Raw genomic sequence first — 20,448 nt, forward strand, 5'->3', positions numbered from 1 at the left:
CTAAAATATACAAGTTCTTGATTAGACATTCATATATCAGGTTTGATTTAACTCATCTTTTTGTACTTCTCTTTGTGTCTCCCTTTGACATGTGTCCTATTTGTCTCCTCTCCACTAAGTATGAACAAGATCAAAATGTAAGAAGACAACTATTTAGGATTGGAAAAGCACGAGACATCTACAATAGTACAAATGCTCGGATTCATACTTTTAAAAAGATTTCTCTGCATGCAGTTTACTTTCTAGTTCATTTGATTGTCAGCTGTTGACTCTGGTGTTTGTTCCTTATTTACCAGTCGATCTGCCGCCCTCCAGTCTCACAGATAGCAGTCTTTTTGTTCAATAATCTGTGGAAGAACTGCCTGTCTGCTTTATCACGGATCTCTCTGTTAGCATTCAGCTCGATGCTGTGGCTGGTAATGTGCTCTGGGCCGTAATTTCTGCCTGTGTCTCGCTTGGATCTGAAAATAAGTGAGATTTATGGTGTCAGCCTGAGTGACATGGGCAGCATGAGAAGTAGAGGCGCTGCCCGTGCTGGTGCTGCGATTAGCCTCTTCTGCTAACACATCCACATTCTGACCCCTGTGTCCTGGCTACAGCAACAAATGAACAGGTCAAGCACAGTGGTGAGCTGGTGAGCTTTTTGGGCCTGCATTATTCATGGTGCAGTAAGGAGAGGGGAAGGCAGTAAATATTGTGTGTATAGGCTTGGCATGTACTCCTATGAGGCTGTCTGGGAGCATAAAAGCTATTAAGATGCACCCAAAAGCAGAAGTCAAGCTAATGAAACGATACACCCAATCTGGTATTTTCACTACCATCACTGATTACTTGCATTGGAAATTTGTCATGAGGTGCTTGTTGCTTTCATGTAATTTCAAGAGCAAATGCGTTAAAAGTCAGAATGAAACACACAAATAGTAAACAATCTTGTATGATACATTTAATATTCATAGTTCTGATAAACATTTACATTCCTTGGTGATAAAGTATGCTGAAGAGCAAGGAAAACTTGGACTGGAAGCATAGTAAATTATACGCTGCAGACATTAAACGCCACTCATACCGAGTCCTGAAGCTATTAAGCAGACTAAAAGAGACACGTCCTTTCATCAGTTCCTCTCGCCACATTGTGCGACGCTCAATGTGGCACTTCCTCCCTTCTATTCCAGTGGGCGTTTAATTGGCTAGAAGCGAGAAACATGGAGGAGAGTGGGAATAAAGGCCTTGGTAGCACCATGCAGAGCGATACATCACCACATGACAGCGCATTGAAGTGGTGGGATGGTTGTGAAGCCAACACACTGCCTTTTAATGAGGGTCTCTCTCTTGCTCCGTTCTCTTCTCTTCCCACTCTTCCTCATCCAAGAATGAGCCAGTTCCCCCCTTGTCTTCCCTCTACAATCTTCTTCTTTTCTTCCCGGCTGACTGGCTGCAGTACATGGCACACAAAGACCCGTCTTTAGCAGGTGGCAATGGCCTCTCTGAGGTACATGCTGGTCAGAGACCTGATCTTCAAATTACTGCTGGCCGTGACTGGTAGGGAGAAGATTAACTTGATGGCTTCTTTGACCATGGATCTGCTCTGGAATGTGTCCGTTTAAAAGGCGAGGTAATGGGAGATCATGGTGAGGATCGTGTGGACAGAATGAAAAGGTGCCTGTGAATTAGCAGCCATGTTGAACGCCACCTCAGGAAGTACGTAGTTCAGTAATTAAGAGACATTATGGAAAGGGCACTTCAGTCAGTGTCAAGGTACATAGTGGAAGTCAACCACACATAAGTGGTGATATGTCAAAGATTTGAATTGTTAAATTGGAGGCTGTTATAGACTGTTGAAGATTACAGCCCAGAGCAAATTAGTGTGTATAATTCCACTTTTTTAGGCCCACTAGTTCTTTATGACCACTTATATCTGCGGGCATTGGCTAAAGATTGACCTCCTTTTATTAGATACAATTGGTCTTTGCCAATGAACTAGTCATAAATTAAGCATAGCATAAGTAGGCTGACATCAGTTGCTTCTATCAAGCCTTGCAATCATATGAAATATGAGGGCGTGTACAGGTGGTCTAGGGTGGCCCTAAGCCCCTCTGTATTTTGATTGGCCACCCCAGGTGCCACCACACAATCCTAAACTTCAATTGGCCATTAGCCTGATCAGAGATGGGTTATATTTTCAAACCAACTTTTTGGGCAGTTTGGCAAATTTCTGCTAGTAGCTTGAACTCTTCTTGTTGGTACCCTCATCTGTCATTTTGGACATATATTTTCTTTTTGAGTCCCCAAAGAATTAAGTATGGGAGATTTATATTTTGCAAATCTTTGATGTTGTTTTATTTAAATAAAAAAAGAAATACAAAGGAATGTAACATTTGCCTCAAGTAAAAACCGTAGACTGTATATCAAATGGGTAACATGAACTCAACCTCCTCCAGTTGTACGAAGAGGAAGCAAAAATACCCCGGTGAAATATTTCACATTGTAAGCCAGAGTCTGCGCAGTAGGGATCGGACAGAGGAACTGAGGTATTGATGTCAAAAACACGCATTTAACTTACTGATAAAACCGCAAGGATCCATTTGGATGGTACAGTCAACAGCAGAACACATTCCTTTGTAGCTTTTAAGCAGACTCTCACTGGCATAACTAACTATCATGACGAAACTGGGATTGAAAAAAAATGTAGAAAATGTAGAATTTGATTTTATAAATGGGCCAATGATAGAGGAGGCAGGGTTTATGACCTTTACTGTAGCCAGTCAGTGGGGGGCACTCTAAATCTATTGGATTCCCTTGAAGCGAGGTGTTGCCCTGTCCATTCTTTTTTTAAATACCTTATATACTATTCTTTATATTTGTAGAAAATCATTTGTAAGAAATCTTGAAGCTGAAATTCACCTTCAATTGGGAGAAAATGTTTGTCAGGTGATTGTGGATCATGACCCCCGTCATGTGTGAAATCATTACAGTTCAGGTCATCTGCCTGTACTAGTGCCAGCTGGTGACCATTTAATAAGTTAGCTTAGCAAAATATCTAAAATCAGCAACTGTACAGCTACCTTATTAACAATATTTTGTTTGTTGAAAACATCTAAAAAAAAAAACTTATTTGGAGTTTAGGAGGAGTTTATTTGCTGTACTTTTCTTTTAACTCTTTTCTTTTAAAAGAAGTGGTCCAGCAAATAACCACCTTAGAACCACAACTTGTTTAACAGGCAACTTGTTTGACCCTGATAAGCTGCTGGCTGCTTCTCTAATTATCTGAGGTCACTCAAAAGGCAAAGACTTTCCACCCAAATCTAAATGTTTAAACTTTTGCTTTAAAAGTTGAATTCACTGACTAACTGTAAGCAGGAAAGCATTTTACTTCTGAAAGTCTGACCTGAATTTGACTTTTGATGATCAAACTAGAATGACTAAAGCAGTATGATAAGACAGAGAACATCAAAAGACAAAAGCATCTTCCACTGATCTTTCCCCGACATTTCTTGAAGTGACTTAAAGAAAAGAACAAGCTGTAAATTCCAAAGAAAATACTAAGCATGTTGGATTCAGAGATGAGATAATGTATGTTGTATTGTTGCTCTAGCAAACTTTGAAAGAAAGGCAACCCCTATCTTGTTCATTTGAGCTGCATGGCCAGTCATGCAAGAGGAATCACGAGACGTTTTATAGACAGTGTTGATGTTTTGGTCACATTCAAAGTCTCTAAACTGTAAATAATTATTGAGCGCACATGATGTACGGGTAAACTCTGACGTTGTGGAAGTGACATGATGCTGACAAGGCAAATCCCACCATAAATAATAATTAAATCATGAACTGTTCTTGATTCCTTTATAAACAGCATTTATTCTATTCATCTTCAGTGCATCTCATGTAAACATGCCTCTCTATAATATAAAGGAACATTATTAGAAAGACTATTATTGTCAGTGTCTGAGGCACAAGATATAGGTAGGTATTATTGATGGCTGGTGCTACAGAGACAGAGCCGCCCTCTGGAGCCCCGTGGCCATGAATTACACCTCATGCTGTGAGCAGGAGCTTGTGAATAAACCATGTCTGGACAGGGAAGTACAATATTTTAAGTTTATAGGACGAATTCCCTGCAACTCTCATGAATATGATACCTGTAATACATCTCGATCAATGGGTCAGGAGGGAGGAGCAGGTGTCCCTGGTGAATTTTAACAACAGTCAGACTCAGCTCTGGAAGAATCAAGGTCAGACACCAGGGACACAGCCGGTGCGCCGCTCTTCCCTGCAGATGAGAGCTGTGGGGGCTCAGGGGAGGGATGTGCTGGGTGCTTTCACTGATGCTTGCCATGGTACAGAAACGTCTCTCCGGTGCCCCTGTTGTTCACCCATTGAGCAAGGGCCCAGAGGCCAGAAGGCGAGGAAACAACCCTGCCCGCGCCCGTCTGCTCAATTTCAGCCCGATATCTATCACACTCAACCGATCGATGAAGAGTTCTTCACCAGCAGCCAGCCATGCCTGCAGGAGATGACCTCCTGATCTCGCTCTGATTTCTTCGCCCGGCTCTGATCGAGATCCATACTGCCAGCTTAACTTGGCTTAGCTTGGCTTAGCTGCCCTCTGGACACATACCTTTCTCAGCAGGCACAAAGGTCAGCCCCACCATAGAGTCCATTACTGCTAAAAGAAAAAATACACAAAGTGCTCTGAAACCTATGTGGGCCAGGATTTGAGTCAGAATGGTGGAACTGGGCCAGAATGCGAAGTGGGGTGTTAACAATTACGGACAGATGTGAAATCTGGACATTTACTGTGTCAGTCTGAGATTGATCCATCAGTCTGGATCCTGCCCTTCACTTTATCCCTCCACTCTTTTCTTCCTGTACAAACTCTTTTCACCATAACTGACAGGGTTAGCAGAACAGACAGGACTACAGTAATGGGGTCGAGGTTCCCAGCATTCAATTAGAGATACAAGAAAATAAGTGGTTCCAAAGGGTGCAGGTTTTAACAATATTCTAATGGCAAAGCAAAATGAAAGTGGTTTAAATGTGTATTATGCACTGCATCGTGTGACCTTCTCAGACAAGTAATTTGACTCGACTGCTAAAGGTGGTTTCAAAATCATTGTTGGAAGGTTAGCTTAATGCTAATGGTGACTGATACGTTTCTGATGTCACGGCACACTTTACAGCAAACAGTTAGTGCAGAACCAGGTGCATTGAATAAAAGCTTTAACACTGCAAATGCAAAGTGCCGTAATGTAATTGTGTTTTCTTAAAGGTAACAACCCATTCCACTCACTTTGAGCTCCTCAATTATTAAAGCTCTTCTGTCTTTATGACTGACATTGGAAGAAATCAGCAATAAACATCATATCTGTTTTTCTTTAGACAAAGTAGCTCAAGGTTGGTCTACAATGCTAGACAAAAATGAAAACATAGTAACTCACCCTCTTACTTCTCCACAGGGGGTGTTCAGACAACATCAGGGGGTGATTAAAGCAGTATTTGAAAGTGTGTATCAGGGGCTTTTGCTCGAGGCAAGTCTGTACCAAAGATTCATAAAGGGATGATTTAAAACCAATAAAATGATGTGACCTGCAACATTTTAAGACATGCATGTTTATCATATTGACTACACAGCGACACCTTTCTTCTTTACTCATTTCTTTCAACTTCTTTTTGGAAATCTCCTTCTGCCCCACAGGGACATGACGTCAGCCTAACAGCTATCACGTTGCATCAATATGACTTTAAGGCAACATGCTCTTCCTTAGGTTTCATTGTGAAAGAGATTCAGTTCATTCCTTTTGAAAGCATTCATTTCTTCTGAGGATTTATTAGTGCTTTGTCCAGAGCTGGTCAAACGTCCATTAACCCGTTAATTATCTGAACTAATGTTTTATCCATTTTTTAACATTGATGTTAATTTGAAAATAATAGAAACCTCTAACGTTTACCTAACCTAGTAAATTCAATTTCCATTAACTTCCAAACCCAACTCTTACATAACTAGATGGATTATAGTCAACTTGTCAAGATCCTGTACCATCTCTTCTACCAGCTTGACCTACATGAAGGTACTCCCGGAGCACCCCTAGAGTTAGGACTATAATAACAAAGAAAGTATATTATTTGGAGATTTTGAATACAGACTCGTGTATACTTTTGACTTTTCTAAGTAATTATCTCCTCTTAAGACCCCATATTCAATGTTCAATGTTAATTTTAAGAGAACACAATTTTGAATTACGATTGGATTGTAAGCTGAAAATGTGTTGAATAAATCTGATGAAACTCTGTTTTTCCCTGAACCTTTACATTTTGATTCTGCGTTTATGATCCACTCTCCTCTTGTCCATGTTTCTGGTTTGATTCTGAATACTGATATTTGTCAGTTGATAAGAACAAATCCCCACTAAATACGGTTTTAAATGCGGTATTAGTAAAAATGAGTCCTATGTTTTAAATCCTGTGATGGCAGAGGAGTAAATGATCATGGGGTAGGTAAGCCCTGCAGCCCCAAGGACTGTGATCGTGTTCTGGACCTGGTCACCATTTGTCACAATCTGTTGTCCTAATTAGCATAACACGTAGAATGCCACACGTGCACACTGCTGCAGCCTCAATTAGTGCTTCCACTTAATCATCAGGCCCTAAGCTGTAGTAGATAATAATGGATTGCTCACTAGGGGTCCATCCATCAGCTGCTTATTGTAAACTGTGTGACTCATGCTATGTGGAAAAAATGTGTCTGGCACTTTCTAGCAAGGTGTACGGTCTTCAGATAAACAGCATGAATAATATTACCTGCAGCCGTGCAGCATTTCTGCAGGATTAGCTGGCATACAAGGGCTTATGTCTGTATGTCTAACTGTGTGTTTGATAAATGATTTCACTTTCCTGGCAGAGAAGATGTGCATTGCAACAGAGGGAATGGAATCGAAGAGGTAAAATGAAACATTCATTGGTGGATGTTGATAGATGACTTTATCATGTGAGAGCACAAGTGGCCAGAGAAGGCCGGGGTGATGATGTATTGTTTAACGATACATCGGAGCGGTACGTGAATACAAACGGCCGCTTTCATTTCTCTCTCATCTCTTTGCCCACGAACGCTCATGTGAGTGAGCACAGTTTGGTGTCTCGGGTCGGAGCAGGAAGACGGATGAGTCCAGATATGATGTATGCCCTGTCCTCCTGCTCCTGCTCCATCACCAGGCGTCCACAGCATGGGTAATGATGATGAGGGCAGCCTGGACAGGAGCATATTACTTCACGATGGTGAAAGATAATGGACCAGCCTCCTACTGTGCAGGGGAATCTGCTCAGGCATCCAATTACTGCCTATAAGATCCATCCCGACGTGACCCAAAAAAACACATCGCTCCTTTTTACTTTAAGTGAAATAGAGGATGCCAGCGAGAGGAGGCGGAGGGTGACGCATGGAGCAAATTAATCTACATTGTTTATATATTAATGTATATTTGTTTGGAGCAAGATGAAATATACAAAGAAAAAAGACGGGATGAAAACATCTAAGAAAGCGGGTGAAGAGAAGACAAGCATGGACAGGCGAGCACGATTCAAGTCGACAGAGAGTTCTGAGGCATTTCCGCACGCTAAACTGACTAAAACTTTTGAGTACTCTTCTCATTTTCTGCTTTTGAAATAATTGCTGCATTTGCAGAAAAACGGCTTCACGGTTTGAAATTGGTGACAAAGTGGTGAGCTATGCTCTGAGCTCTCCCCGTGCAGGTGGGACTGTGACAACACGCAGGAGGAGCCCTCTTCAAAGGGAAAGGAAGAAAGGAGAGAAAGAAAAAAAAAGACTTGTCTTTAAAAACGATGTCTCCGCTACCCTAGAGGTGTCACCTGTAGCAGAGAACATCAATTGGCTGTGAAAATGCAATAAAAAGAGCTTTTTATAATAATCAATTCCAGCAAAGGTGCAATAACTCATGTCATGAAAGAGCAGAGAACACGTCTGAGTATCCATTGAAGTAATAGGCCATAAATGTGATCAAACCCAAAATAAGCTTCTCATTACACACTCTCATCAGCTTTATTACATTACAACCTTTAGATACCGACAGACAGTCGATCCTCATTCAGCTTCTGAGGATTATTTCTGGTCAAAACTCAACTACAGAAGCTTTTTCATTATCACAGAATAGAGTCAAACGTATTAGACTAATTAAAGCTAATTACAGATGAAAGGACCTTCTCGAGCAAAACCACCGAGCTGTTGTGTCAACAGATGCCTTCAGCAGCCTCTGTGAAGTCCCCCCTCTCAACTTGGTTAAAAAAGATCTGAGAATTTCTCCGCACACCCCCACCCAACCCCTCTTCACTATCTCTGTCCCCCCCACCCACCCCCCCACCCACCTTTTCCTTCTAGCCTGCTCTTCTTATTCTTTCATCTGTAACCTTGATTTCCTGTCCATGTAATTGATAAGGGGGGGAATGGTAGGGTTACACTCATCATGATGCAATACGGTACGCCATGACACCTCGTGCAATGCGCTGCATACGATACAATGCGATAAGTGGCCCAGGGTAAAAATAATATCATGATACACGATTCTGCCATAATTGATGTGCTACAAGAAAATCATGGCATGATGAACAAGTTGCTGAGTTACTTAAAGAGTTACTGCTTAATCAAAGTAGCTAGTTACTTGTGAAAGTAACTTTAGCGTTACTGTTTTTGCTTCACTCCTCATATTAATGTTCAGATTATTTAGTGTTGCTTGTGGCAGGATTGTGCTGTGCGCACATTTCAAATAACACTGTAGTCATTTTCAATATGTAGCTATAATAAGGTCTCTTAAAGCAACAGACTCAGTTGATCTGAAGTACGTCGCCGACAACATACCTGTCTTTCAGTCTGTTAGTGTGGCTTACAGATCGTGGAGCAGCCGGCTGTTTGTATGGAGTGTCACTTAGTCTGCCAAGCGAACGTGAGCTATTTATATTTTTGTTCATCTTTAACGTCTTAACTTCTTTTTTATTATTTACCTTTTTAATTATTTTACCCTCATACATTTTATTCCTATTGGTGAGCATTAGCCTCTACTTCTAAATACATTTTTGTTTGTATCATTTTTTGTCACTATTTTGAGTTTTTTTTTTCTTGTTTTACAGTCGCTGTTAAACACTTTGAATTTAATTGGATTTGAATGAAAGGTGCTATATAAACAAAGCTTGCCTGATTCATTGATTGAACGGGAGCATCCATTTTGGATGAAACTGGCTTGATTCTAGATGGTAACCCGTTACTTAGTAATGCGTTACCTAGTAATGGGTTAGTCCCAACACTGTTCAAGTCTATTCTCACAAAAGTCAGGAAGAGGATTTTTTTCCCACCCCTAATCACTTATCATAGTCATGATCCAATGATGTAAAAGAAAGAACTGTCACAATGACAACCATATGAGTTAATCTAAAGGGGGTTTCAGTTCACATTGCTTTGAGCAGTAGTGCTGTAGTTAAATACAAATGCAGTTACGTATCACATTCCTTTAAAAAAACTCCATTGAGCAATATTTTTCTATATCGACACTGACTGCCTGTGATGTTAAATTGCTTATACTGTTGGTCCCACTGAGGATTTAGACTCAAGTCTGCAGCCACAGTTTTCTGACATGTTCAGCTCGTTACTTTTGCTCTCAGAGAATCAGATTTCTATTTCTACAAAGAAACCAGGAATAATGGACTTTTTTTGTCCTCCAGCTTTGGGCAAGAATAATCTGACGGGATGTCAATGTGGCTCGGCTTCTGCAGGGTGAGTATGTAATGTTTAAAGCTTGCCAAAAGACATAAATTGACATTTCTCAGACCTGTTGCTGAATACTGCTGCACCTCAGAAATTTCCTTAGATTTTCAATATCACGTCTACAGAATGACAAAGTGTGCAATTTACACTGGGAATGGAAAGGATGCGTCAGACAGCAGGTCTAAAGCTCCAAGGCTAACTTGGAAATCTGCAACACGTACACCCAAGGCCAACGTATAGAGGTTCTTGTTGTAAGGCTTAAATTTCTGGACCTCAAAGTTGAAAAACATATTGCACTCTGTCACCTCATACTCTTTTTTTCCACCTTTTTATATCTCAGAAAACTAAGCTAGGAAGATTACAGCCAAGACTGTTCAGTTTAAGTTGTAAAAACACAATGGTAGATCCATTCTGTTGCTGGCAGACTTCTCTGAGTCAATATGTCTGGCCGCTACTCTCCTTAAAGATATTCCCATATCTCACAATGAGAATGCCAACTGAAACTCAACATTTGTTTCATGACTGCATGACCCTCCGCTGGTCTCGCAGTCATTGCATCCTATCATATTTTCATGTATTCAATCCACCTACATTTCATACAGCAAGTCCTGCACATCTCCATCTGCATGACTCTATTACTGCGTCTTCAGTTCTGGGTACACAAACCTGTTTTCTATCCAAATCACTCAGTTTGTTCTCCCTTTGGCGCAGGATATATTGTCATGGTGGGGGTGACATGTGTGTGTCTGGCGCGTTTGTGTGTGTGTGTGTGTGTGTGTGCTCTTACATTACCTTACTTCCTCTTCTCTTACAGCGACAAGTGAAGCAAGGGGAAGGGAGAGGAACTTATCTGTGGGCCTTTCATGCCACAGTGATCCCAAGTAATCTAATTCAGTCTTCCTTTTTCTCGCTTGTGTGCTTCTCTCATATTGGTGCATGCAGATTGCAAAAACCTTGCGTGCTTGTGTGTGTGTGTGCGCGCGCGTGCGTGCATGTAAAAGGGGAAAAAGGGGGACAGAGGGAGTCAGATGGAGTTAATGAGTTCTGAATGTGTCTGCATGTATAAGTATTTGTGTTGTGTGTTAAGTAGCATGGGCCAGCTGGAGATGCAGTGCACCTTGGGAAGTTGTCTGAGGAGGGGGAAGCATTTGAATGAAGATGAGGCAGAGAAGTGACGAGAATGAGTGTAGCCTTATACTGTAAAAAAAAATAAAAAATGAAATAAAAATGATTATCAGTGTCCCAATCAACCTCTTTTCAACAAAGGTCATATGATGAAAACATTTGAAATGTGAGAATCAAAGGTACACGCAGATGAGCGATCCTTTTGAATATACTGTATGTGCATGATAGCAGCCGCTTCACTGAATCCCTGACAGGCCGTCTGAACAGAACAGCGAATCAAAGCGAAGAAAAGTTAAAATCAAGCCTTTCTGTATAAGCAGGGTAGTCAGACACAAAGCTTGTCTTTAGTTTTGGTACACATGAATCGCTATTCATCTTCTCTCCTGAGAGGCTCCTGCCTAAATTATCCTGCCCCTAATTGATTTAGCCAAGTTTAGAATGTTTTTTTAATATCAGGTTAATTGAGATGGATTTTTTTTTTTTGCCAACGTGAAAAAAGTGGCATGATTTATAGTGAGCCATTAAGTCCCTTCTTTTTCTGTAATATGAGGAGAATAATCAGAATGAAAAAAGCAGGCAGTTTTGCATTTGATTGATGCATGCACGCTACATTTTTTTTTGCAGGAGTGTGCGCTCATTCCAAGAATTCATTTTGAAAGCACAACAAAAGGTTTTCCCTCTGATATGAAAAGCGCATCATTAAATTAAGATTTTATATAACTGTGCGATATCATTGGCAAATACTTTACTTTGTTTTATAAGAAGAGCTTATGCATACACAAAACGCAAATCATCCATGACATCTTTATTTGGGGAAATTTTATATTCCTAAAGCAAGCCAAGAAAGCTGTTGATACATCAATGACACGATGTGAGCTAGAGAACTCAAACAATAGTGCAGAATTAAACACACAGCATCAATTATCCTGAGAACAGATCAGTGGGTGAGAATGCACAGCGTTCCTCTGAATCCAGGATCATCCACCCACACTCATTTATCATCTTCTCGGCTACAGGCAATACTTAGAGAGAATAACATCGACACAGCACTGAGGTATCGTGAGCATTGGAGGCACCGAAATAGAAATGAATGCCACTTTTTGTTTGTAATCAGCGCTCATACGACAGAACGTCTGTCTCTTCAGTCGACATGATTGATGCCAGTAATTTTTCCACCTGAATGTTCTTCATCTGAATAAGAAGCAGAGTTCTCGGTGTGGCTGAACAAAGCTGCAGAGCTGGGTAACGAGTCGCTCTGTAAGGTTCTATAGGGGGAGCTTTGGTTAATCTACACGACAGAGAACCTGTGCTGCTCTCTGAGGGAGACAGATAGCTGGAGGCGCACCCTCAGGCCAGAGCGCAGCTCTAGACCCCATCCAAGGTCTGCTGGGAAATACAGATATTCTCTTCCTGCTCCCAAACACAATCTGCAGACACACTGCAACAGTACAGCTCTGCCCTCTCTGTCACAGCTGCCGTGTTGGTCTTCAGATCCAAAATTTAAGTATATGTATACTCAAATATAACAGTATGAGTTAAAGTCAAACCATCTAAATGGTACGTATAACACAGAGAACCTCTTTCAGACAGTAACTGTGTACATATTACATGATTACCTTTTTTAGTAAGGTTAGTATTAAGATGTTGTAGGGGACATATTATGAAAAATCCACTTTTACCGTGTTTTTGAACATATATTTGGGTAACCTGAGTGTCTACCGACTCACAAAATGTGAAATAATTCCATCCAGTCCTTTGTTTGTCGTCTGCATCAGTCTTACAACACAGAGAAAGGTGCTCCGTTTCAGATTTGCTCAACTTGTGATGTCATAAGCTGGATTCTGGTAAAAAAGAAAAATCCCCTCCCCTCCTACCTGATATCATCACCCATGGACTCCACCCCCAGCCTGGAACAAAACTTTTGCGCAGGTCACCCATTCTTATTCTTACTACAGAGGAGCGATGTCTACTGGGAAAACTCAGGGGGGGCTCATTGTGTTTAAAGAGACACGCACACCAAAACGGAGAGTTCTGAGAGAGCTGGTTTATACAGGGTCACAAACCTCGTCTGGTGCTTGATTCATGTCATACTTTGACCAAAGCACAGCACAGATGTTTCATTTAGACCACAGGGGACTGTTTTAAAAGGTGGAAAAGGGGGTATAATATGTCCTCTTCAGTATTTTTTATTTTTTTAAGTGTATAGGAGCTAAATATTATGTAAGTCTTAAGTGGATATGCATCCATATATTATATTTACTCAGTTTTCCCATGATAATGAGTCATTGCCGGTTGTTTTCTTGAGATCTTTGACTTTTTTATCTGCTTCCCAAAAAGAAAAAGGACAAAGGGAAACTTACCTTAGTAGTGTGGGTATCGGCAGCAAGGCATGTTGTAGTCTGGCCTATCACAGTGTCCAGCCTGGTATATATTTTTTTCTAGATTACCAGAAAACTGTCCCGTAAATCATCATGAAAAACAAGATTTATTTTGTCAAGATAAGGACATAAATCAATCTGGTATAATAAGAAAACCAGCTTTGTTATCCTGAGATAACGAGAAAAATAAAGATCTCAAGAAAACTACTGAAATCAACCTATTATCCCAGGAAAACCAGCGTTGTTATCTCAGCTAAAAGAGAGAGATAAGTCAAATTTCAAGAAAACAATCAGAAATGACTCATTAGGAAAATAAAGTAAACCAAATGTATTGATGCATGTTCCCTCAAGGCTTCCTTAAATATAAGTACTATATGTGTTTTCTGTATTTTATTTATTCTGAATATGTTATTTCTTTAGAATGCTTTATCTTTTTCCTGTTCTCCATCCTTCCATCCATTATACCACTTTTTCCCGTTCGGGGTTGCGGGGGTGGGGGGGGGGGCTGAAGCCGATCTCAGCTCTCATTAGGTGAGAGGCGGGGTACATCCTGGACTGGTTATTTCCTGTTCTCAATTTTATTTTGTACACACTTCATTATAAACAGATGTTGGATGAACATTCACATCTGTTGTTTTTTGTGTCATAGCAAATTGTGTTTTATATCACCATGCTGTTTTTGAATTCAATCTGTATCTTTAATAGTTTAAAAAAAAGTACAATATTCTTTAAAAACAACACAAATTAAGGAAATGTAGATATTTCTGTAACATCTAACTTCATTGAAAATCTGTAAAAAAAAAAAAAACTGTGACAGGGTCTTAAATAAATTCATGTTTGTCCTTCAGGCTGCCACCAGGCATGATTAAATTGCAGCGGTTCTCAGCCATCTCCAATGCAAAGTATTCTATTCACGTTCTGAAAGAACATTTATGCAAATGTTGATTCAAAAACTCACAGTGTAGGATTAAATAATGTTGTACCCTACAATAATTCACATTCAGACTGATTAGTGTGCAGCCGTCTATCTGGCCGAGGCACTGAGTTGGAAGTGACATCACTCACCATGGCCAGGGGCACGATGCCCGCGAGGTCCTCCTGAGCCAGCCGGATCTCCGTCTCAGCCTCTTGTGTGGTGGCTCGACCAGTCGGGTACTCCACCTGCCAGGCCATCCAGCGGCTGCCCAGCGGCTCTGGAAAGCTCTCCAATTTCAGATCCACCTGAAGCACCCTCTGAACTCCCATGTCAGCCCTGCCAGAGTGCAGAAAAAAAAAGAGAGTGTCAGTGAATGGTTAAGCAGATGTCTGGATGAGAGTTGGAAAAAGAATAAGTCTGTGAGCAGATCTGTGATGGTGAGCTCATTCAGCCTCTAATGACGACAAACCGTGCAAGAAGATGAATGTGTCTGTGGAAGAAATCTATGACATTTTAGCAGCTGAGATACCTCAAAATGTCAATCCCCGTTGGGTTTGACTCTCCGGTCAAACTGTCTGTTTCTAAGGAAAATATAGCTCCCTTCTTTATGCCTTGTAGACTTTGCACAGGGGATGTTCACTGTAAATAAAACCTAGAATGTCATGGCGTCTCTTAAACGCAGTTCAAACTAACGCATCCCCCTGCTCAGATGTTGATGGTCAGGTTTGTCACTGTTGCCCTTGTTTGCTGTGGCAGAGAGTAAATATACGGCATGCTTTGGCCCGGTCTACGGCTGGCCTGAATTAAGTCAGACAAATGGCGAGCGTTGATAATAAAATTTCCCGTGGCACCATAAGTCTCTGGTGCTCAGAGTTTAAATATAGCCCGGAGGCGGGAAAGGTCAGCTTTACACGGGAGCCGGAGGAGATGGGAAATGGCACGAGATCTGTTAGCTGCGTCGTGCGTGTCAAACGGGCAGGACTCGGGGACGATAAATTTCATGCACGGTCTCTTTGAACACCAGCACAAAACGGCAGCTTGTAATTTGAGCATGGTGTAGGGGACAGACAAGGGGAGGGTAAATCCACATTATAGTTTGTTTGCACAGGAGGAGGGTGCATGTATTTAACATGTGGAAAACACTGTAGAGAAGAAGGCAGCAAAAAGATCCCATTAAAGCCAATATCATGCAAACAAATGAGCGATTACACTTAATGTGGTACATCTTGGAAAGACAACAGAGCAAATGTATTACACGCTAAATTATGAACGTGAGAATAAAAACAGTAGGGCGATAAATAACAGAAACTGTGTTATCCGCTGCTGTCACATTCACATACATCCAACACCGTTTCCCCGTCATTCTCAGATTATTCACTTTCATTCTGAGAGAATGAAAGATTTGTTTCACAGCCAAGCACAACAACCCAATTTTCACATCCAGCAGAGGTGTGTATAAATAATTAAGAAGACAACTAAATAACTTGTGTCACATTTCATAACAGAGCGTACTAATCAGAGTATACGGAGTCACTGAAGGCGTAGTACGACAACGTGGACTTACATAACTGTCCCACAGTGCTCTGCGAGAGACAGATGCTAATCTCTGTCAACAGACGGGTGAGAAAAACAAGGTTTATCAGGTAAACAGAGCGTACAGATGATGCTCTCAATGTCCAGAAATAAATCTTTGAGCACCCCACAGTCAGCGAGCGTCACACAGGACTGGTGTCAGACATCAGCCTGAGTGGCCTACTTTCTGCAGCACAGGGAGACTTTTGCTGCAGAAGTGTTGCTCAGGCAAACATCACATATTAAGGTGCATGCAAGAGAGAGACACCCTAAACACTGCACAACAGAAAGGTTTTATTAGCAATGAATTTACATCTCCGACAACTAATCTCACACCTGCAATAAGTTAAAGAGTCCATGATCCAGCTGGCAGAGTTTCATTACAGCTGCGATTGCTGTCAATTTGAAAAATGTTATATTTCTTCCTACAATAAAAAAACATACAAAATATTGAGGTTATAACATTGCTTAGTGAAAAAAAAAATTGTCCTTCTGCCTCACTTTAACGTGGAGGCAGGCTGCTAATTTTTGCATTTTTGTGACAGAAATATCCAACATCAAAAGAAGCCATGAAAATACAACAGTTGTACCAAAACCAGGACAGGTGGAGGGAAGACAGGAAACAGGATGTTCGGGTGGTACAAAGTTGAGATACAGCATGAGAATGGAGGAATAATATAAAGTGCAATATCTGAGTTCTATTTCTGCAAGGAAATAATGCGTGTGGATGTTTGCAGGTGAAAATATGAAAATAACCAAAGATGTTACTAATATACTGTATAAGGATAGGCGTGTTTATTTAGTTTGAGTACAGCTTTATTACAATAAACCAAAGCTGCTGCTGCTGGTTGTAATTCAAGCCAGCCAATAATTTATCAAGCAGGTGGCGAAAAGCGGCACCATTAACAAACGTTTGAGACTCTTAACTTCCCATGCAAAGCCTGGCAGCAGACTGTTTATAAATGTCCACTGTACTTGACCCCCATTGTCACCCGTCATAAAATGAAACCTGACAGAAACGACGGCATCAGGGTGACTCAGACACTGAGTCACAGACATCAACATCACACACACCAGCTAGCCATCCTGAGCCGACCTCCCCTCTCCAAGTGTGCTAATCACATCGCTGGGGGAAACTGTTCATTTCTCTGTCACTTCCAGCATGCAGTCTAATTCAATTAGCAACAAAAGGGGGCTTGTGGATGTGTGCCACACAGCTGGCCTTGGCCCGATAATTATCTGTAAACTAGCCGCGGTTGGACTGAATCTGAGGCCGGGCAGATGACCCGAGGGCAGCCAGAGGCGACAGAGAGGAGCTCAGAAGATAACAGGCCCTAAAGTCTGGAGCAGCTGGCACTGTGGCTTCAGGGACCCGACTCGAGAGGAAATCAGAGTTGACAAGGTGCTGCCTGAGACAGCTGACAACGGACTCCCTGAGAATCCCAGGGAGGTGGCTGAGGGGAGGCTTCGGAGGCAGATGCAGGATGCCCATTAATCACAACCAACAACAAGCAGATTTGTGGGACACAGTGACACATAAAGAAACAAATGAACCGCTTAGCATTGCAATAAGTTTGTTTACGATGCTGGAGAGAGCATTTTTATACATCAAAACGAGATGGTAATGCCAAAAAGTGACAGTAATAACAGAGGTGACAACTGACAGTAGCCTCTCACACTAGCTGTGTTGTTAAGTTTAGAGAAATGTCCCAGACATTGTTATAAAGCCTCTCCGCCTCCTTTGAATTCTGGGTTATCATGACAGGGTTTCAATAGAGACATCCCAGAGGCAGACTGTAAGAAAAGTTTATGCAACAAAAAGCAATACAAAAGCTTACAATTAATGAGTCCATGGGGACAAGGCAAAAACAATATCTTAGAAAATACTGAAGAAGTCCGGAAAAACAGGTGAAAACCCAACAACAAGAACAAGAAGGAAAATATCAAACATGAGTTGAAGACAGACAGGCAAGGAAAGAAAGAGTCATAGAAAACCAAGAAGGGGGAGGTACCTCATGCAAGGGACGGACAAAATATAACAGAAAGTATGATAAGTGACACTAACAAACAAAAAAGAAAAAAAATGAGGCACGTTTGAAACATGTGACCCGCTTTTCTCTTCCCAGCATGAGCCCTCTCTTTTAGCCTCAATTTATGCAAGATTGCTAAAAAAATAAACAAAGTTCATCCAAACAAAGAGAACGGTGTTTTCACGGCCAAAGAGAGACTTTTGGACAAACACCACAGTCAATAGTAAGAAGGGACAGGCTGTCAATATTCTCACTGATGACTTTCTTTGTTTGTTTGCTATCAAGCTCAGAATGATTACGAGGATTTTGTGTAATTTTAATTTAATAATTATAATTGAAATTTTAGCTTTGAAATAAGTCTATTAGTAATCAAGCTGCACTCAGCATCTGATTATTTCCAGCATTGATCACCCTGCCAATTGGCTTAATCTGTTAAACTCTTAAAGACTCTTGATTGCTTGATTTTGAGCAAAGAAATTAAGCTACTTACCTAACATGAATATACGAAAAATATAACACCCCTCGCAATTAATGAAAACAAATTGAGAATGTCAACTCATTCCCATTCCAGGTTGTTAAAAACACATTTGTCAAGGACCCTCATGCAACATCATTAAGCACGATATACAGACACCAAGTTAGTGTATGTTTTCTTTACTGTCTGGTTATAATATTACTGTAGAACCAAAGTCCAGTATATCTCATGCAAGTACTTACAAGTACCTTGCAAATTTATGTTCCATACTTTGAAAATGAATGAGGAAAATTTCTGATTCATAAAAATAAATTAAATCGATTTCGAAGTTTCATCTCCCTTAATCTGATTGGTCACCCCATTGTCACCTTAAAATCCTTCACGATTATTTGCCATTTGCAGGTCAAAGGGAAGACTTAAGTTCAAAATGTTCTTAATGGGCTGTGTTGCAAAACAACTAACATTGAAAGACATATTTTTGCAGCTCTTTTATATTTTTGGAATGGAAAAAACTCTTTGCACTTAAAAAGGTTTGTTTTGTTGAGAGAGAAATGGAAAGTAATGGCTATTCAGACATGTGTGAGCTGCAGAGGTGTCAAGTAACTAAGTACAAATACTTCGTTACCTTACTTCAGTAGAAATTTTTGGTATCTATACTTTACTGGAGTAATTATTTTTCAGCCGACTTTTTACTTCTACTTCTTACATTTTCACACAATTATCTGTACTTTCTACTCCTTACATTTTAAAAATAGCCTCGTTACTCCTATTTCATTTCAGCTTGTTTTCATTCCGGCTTGTCATCGTTCAAAAAAAACAACCTATCCTGATAAATGGCGCTATCCAGATAGAGTGAATTTGATTGTGGTTGGATGAGAAGTATAAACATACCATTCTGACACCCGATTGGTTTATATGCGATCCATCGCACCTGCACATGACACAAATCACGTCACACTCCAGCAAGGAAATAGCAGACGTATGTAGCCTAGTACGAAGATGTCCGTGGCAAAGACAACCATACAAGGGTAATTGTTACTAAGCCTGCCCTGGGTACACCAATTGTCTTGTCCAGTTTTGTTGTCTTACATCCGTTGCCCTCACAGATTCCTGCAGCTAAGCTTGGATGTACATTTACATTCCAATAAAGTCTATTGATAACATGCCTCTGAAGTTTGACTTTTTGCACCATTACAATACTTATAGACAACTAGTCATCATATCTTCTGCTCCATGAAACACATGTTAATGCTCAGTAGTACACATATGTGGTTCTTGTACTAAAATGCGTTCATTTTCAATGGGCATAAATGCGGCTGAAACAGGTGCATCCCAAATGTTTCAACATTAACATTTTAATATAACATTGTTGTCATTATGGCCTTTAGAGAAATGTTTTTTTGGGGGAGGGGTAGTGCACTATAGGCCCCTGTGGCTCGGCCTAAGCTTTTCCCTTCCATTACTTTTACTTTTATACTTTAAGTAGTTTTAAAACCAGTACTTTTACACTTTTACTTGAGTAAAAAGCTTGAGTTGATACTTCAGCTTCTACAGAAGTCTTTTTAAACCCTAGTATCTATACTTCTACCTGAGTAATGAATGTGAATACTTTTGACACCTGTGGTGAGCTGTGCCCCCCCCCATGCATAAGTCAGTGCCCCAGTTGGGCCACTTTAGTATTTAAAGTCTTGACAGCTGCTAGTTTTTTTAAGCTCTAATTTGGAAATACAAAAGGCTAGATGAAGTGGTATAAGCTTTACAGTTAGGACATATAGTTTGACTCAAAACTAATTAATATTCTCAGCCTCTTCCAGACGTCTTTTCAAGAAGTGTTATCAACATCCAAACTTGTGTTCATCAACAGCCTAACAAGCTCTGAACAGAGGAGCCTGAGCGCCGTCTTATCTCCGTGTAGCATTGTAGAAGGTTATTGAATTTAGGGCGCAGGAAGGTTGAAAGGGAGATAGATTTAAATGTCAAAATGAATAAACACACAAAAGACAAATTTATTGGAGGAATTTCCTTTTTAGCAGATTTCTCTAGAGAAAGAGCTTTAATGGAAAGAGCTTCTATTGTGGTATTATCAAACTGGCTGTGTCATTGTGACACTCCTTGTTTAATCTCCCTGTGATGTGATAGGATCCGTGTGTCCACTGCCTCGCCCAAAGGGAATAAGAAAGAAGAAGACA

The 20,448-nt window shown here is 40.7% G+C and overlaps 2 protein-coding genes across 4 annotated transcripts in view; both read right to left on the reverse strand.

The window, feature by feature from the left end:
* The window catches only part of adamts13 (ADAM metallopeptidase with thrombospondin type 1 motif, 13), a 370,029-nt gene that overhangs the window by 176,077 nt on the left and 173,504 nt on the right, over positions 1-20,448 (reverse strand). The gene's annotated exons all lie outside the window — the stretch shown is intronic.
* Positions 1-20,448, reverse strand: part of si:dkeyp-14d3.1 (transmembrane protein 132C) — a 165,768-nt gene that overhangs the window by 25,127 nt on the left and 120,193 nt on the right. For all 3 annotated transcript variants that reach the window (XM_061037664.1, XM_061037662.1, XM_061037661.1), the window contains one exon: positions 14,332-14,518. In XM_061037664.1, coding sequence (XP_060893647.1) covers positions 14,332-14,518 — 187 coding nt within the window. The remainder of the gene's footprint in view (positions 1-14,331; positions 14,519-20,448) is intronic.

The sequence above is a fragment of the Labrus mixtus genome, chromosome 5 (assembly GCF_963584025.1).
Source record: "Labrus mixtus chromosome 5, fLabMix1.1, whole genome shotgun sequence".
Lineage (NCBI taxonomy): Eukaryota > Metazoa > Chordata > Actinopteri > Labriformes > Labridae > Labrus > Labrus mixtus.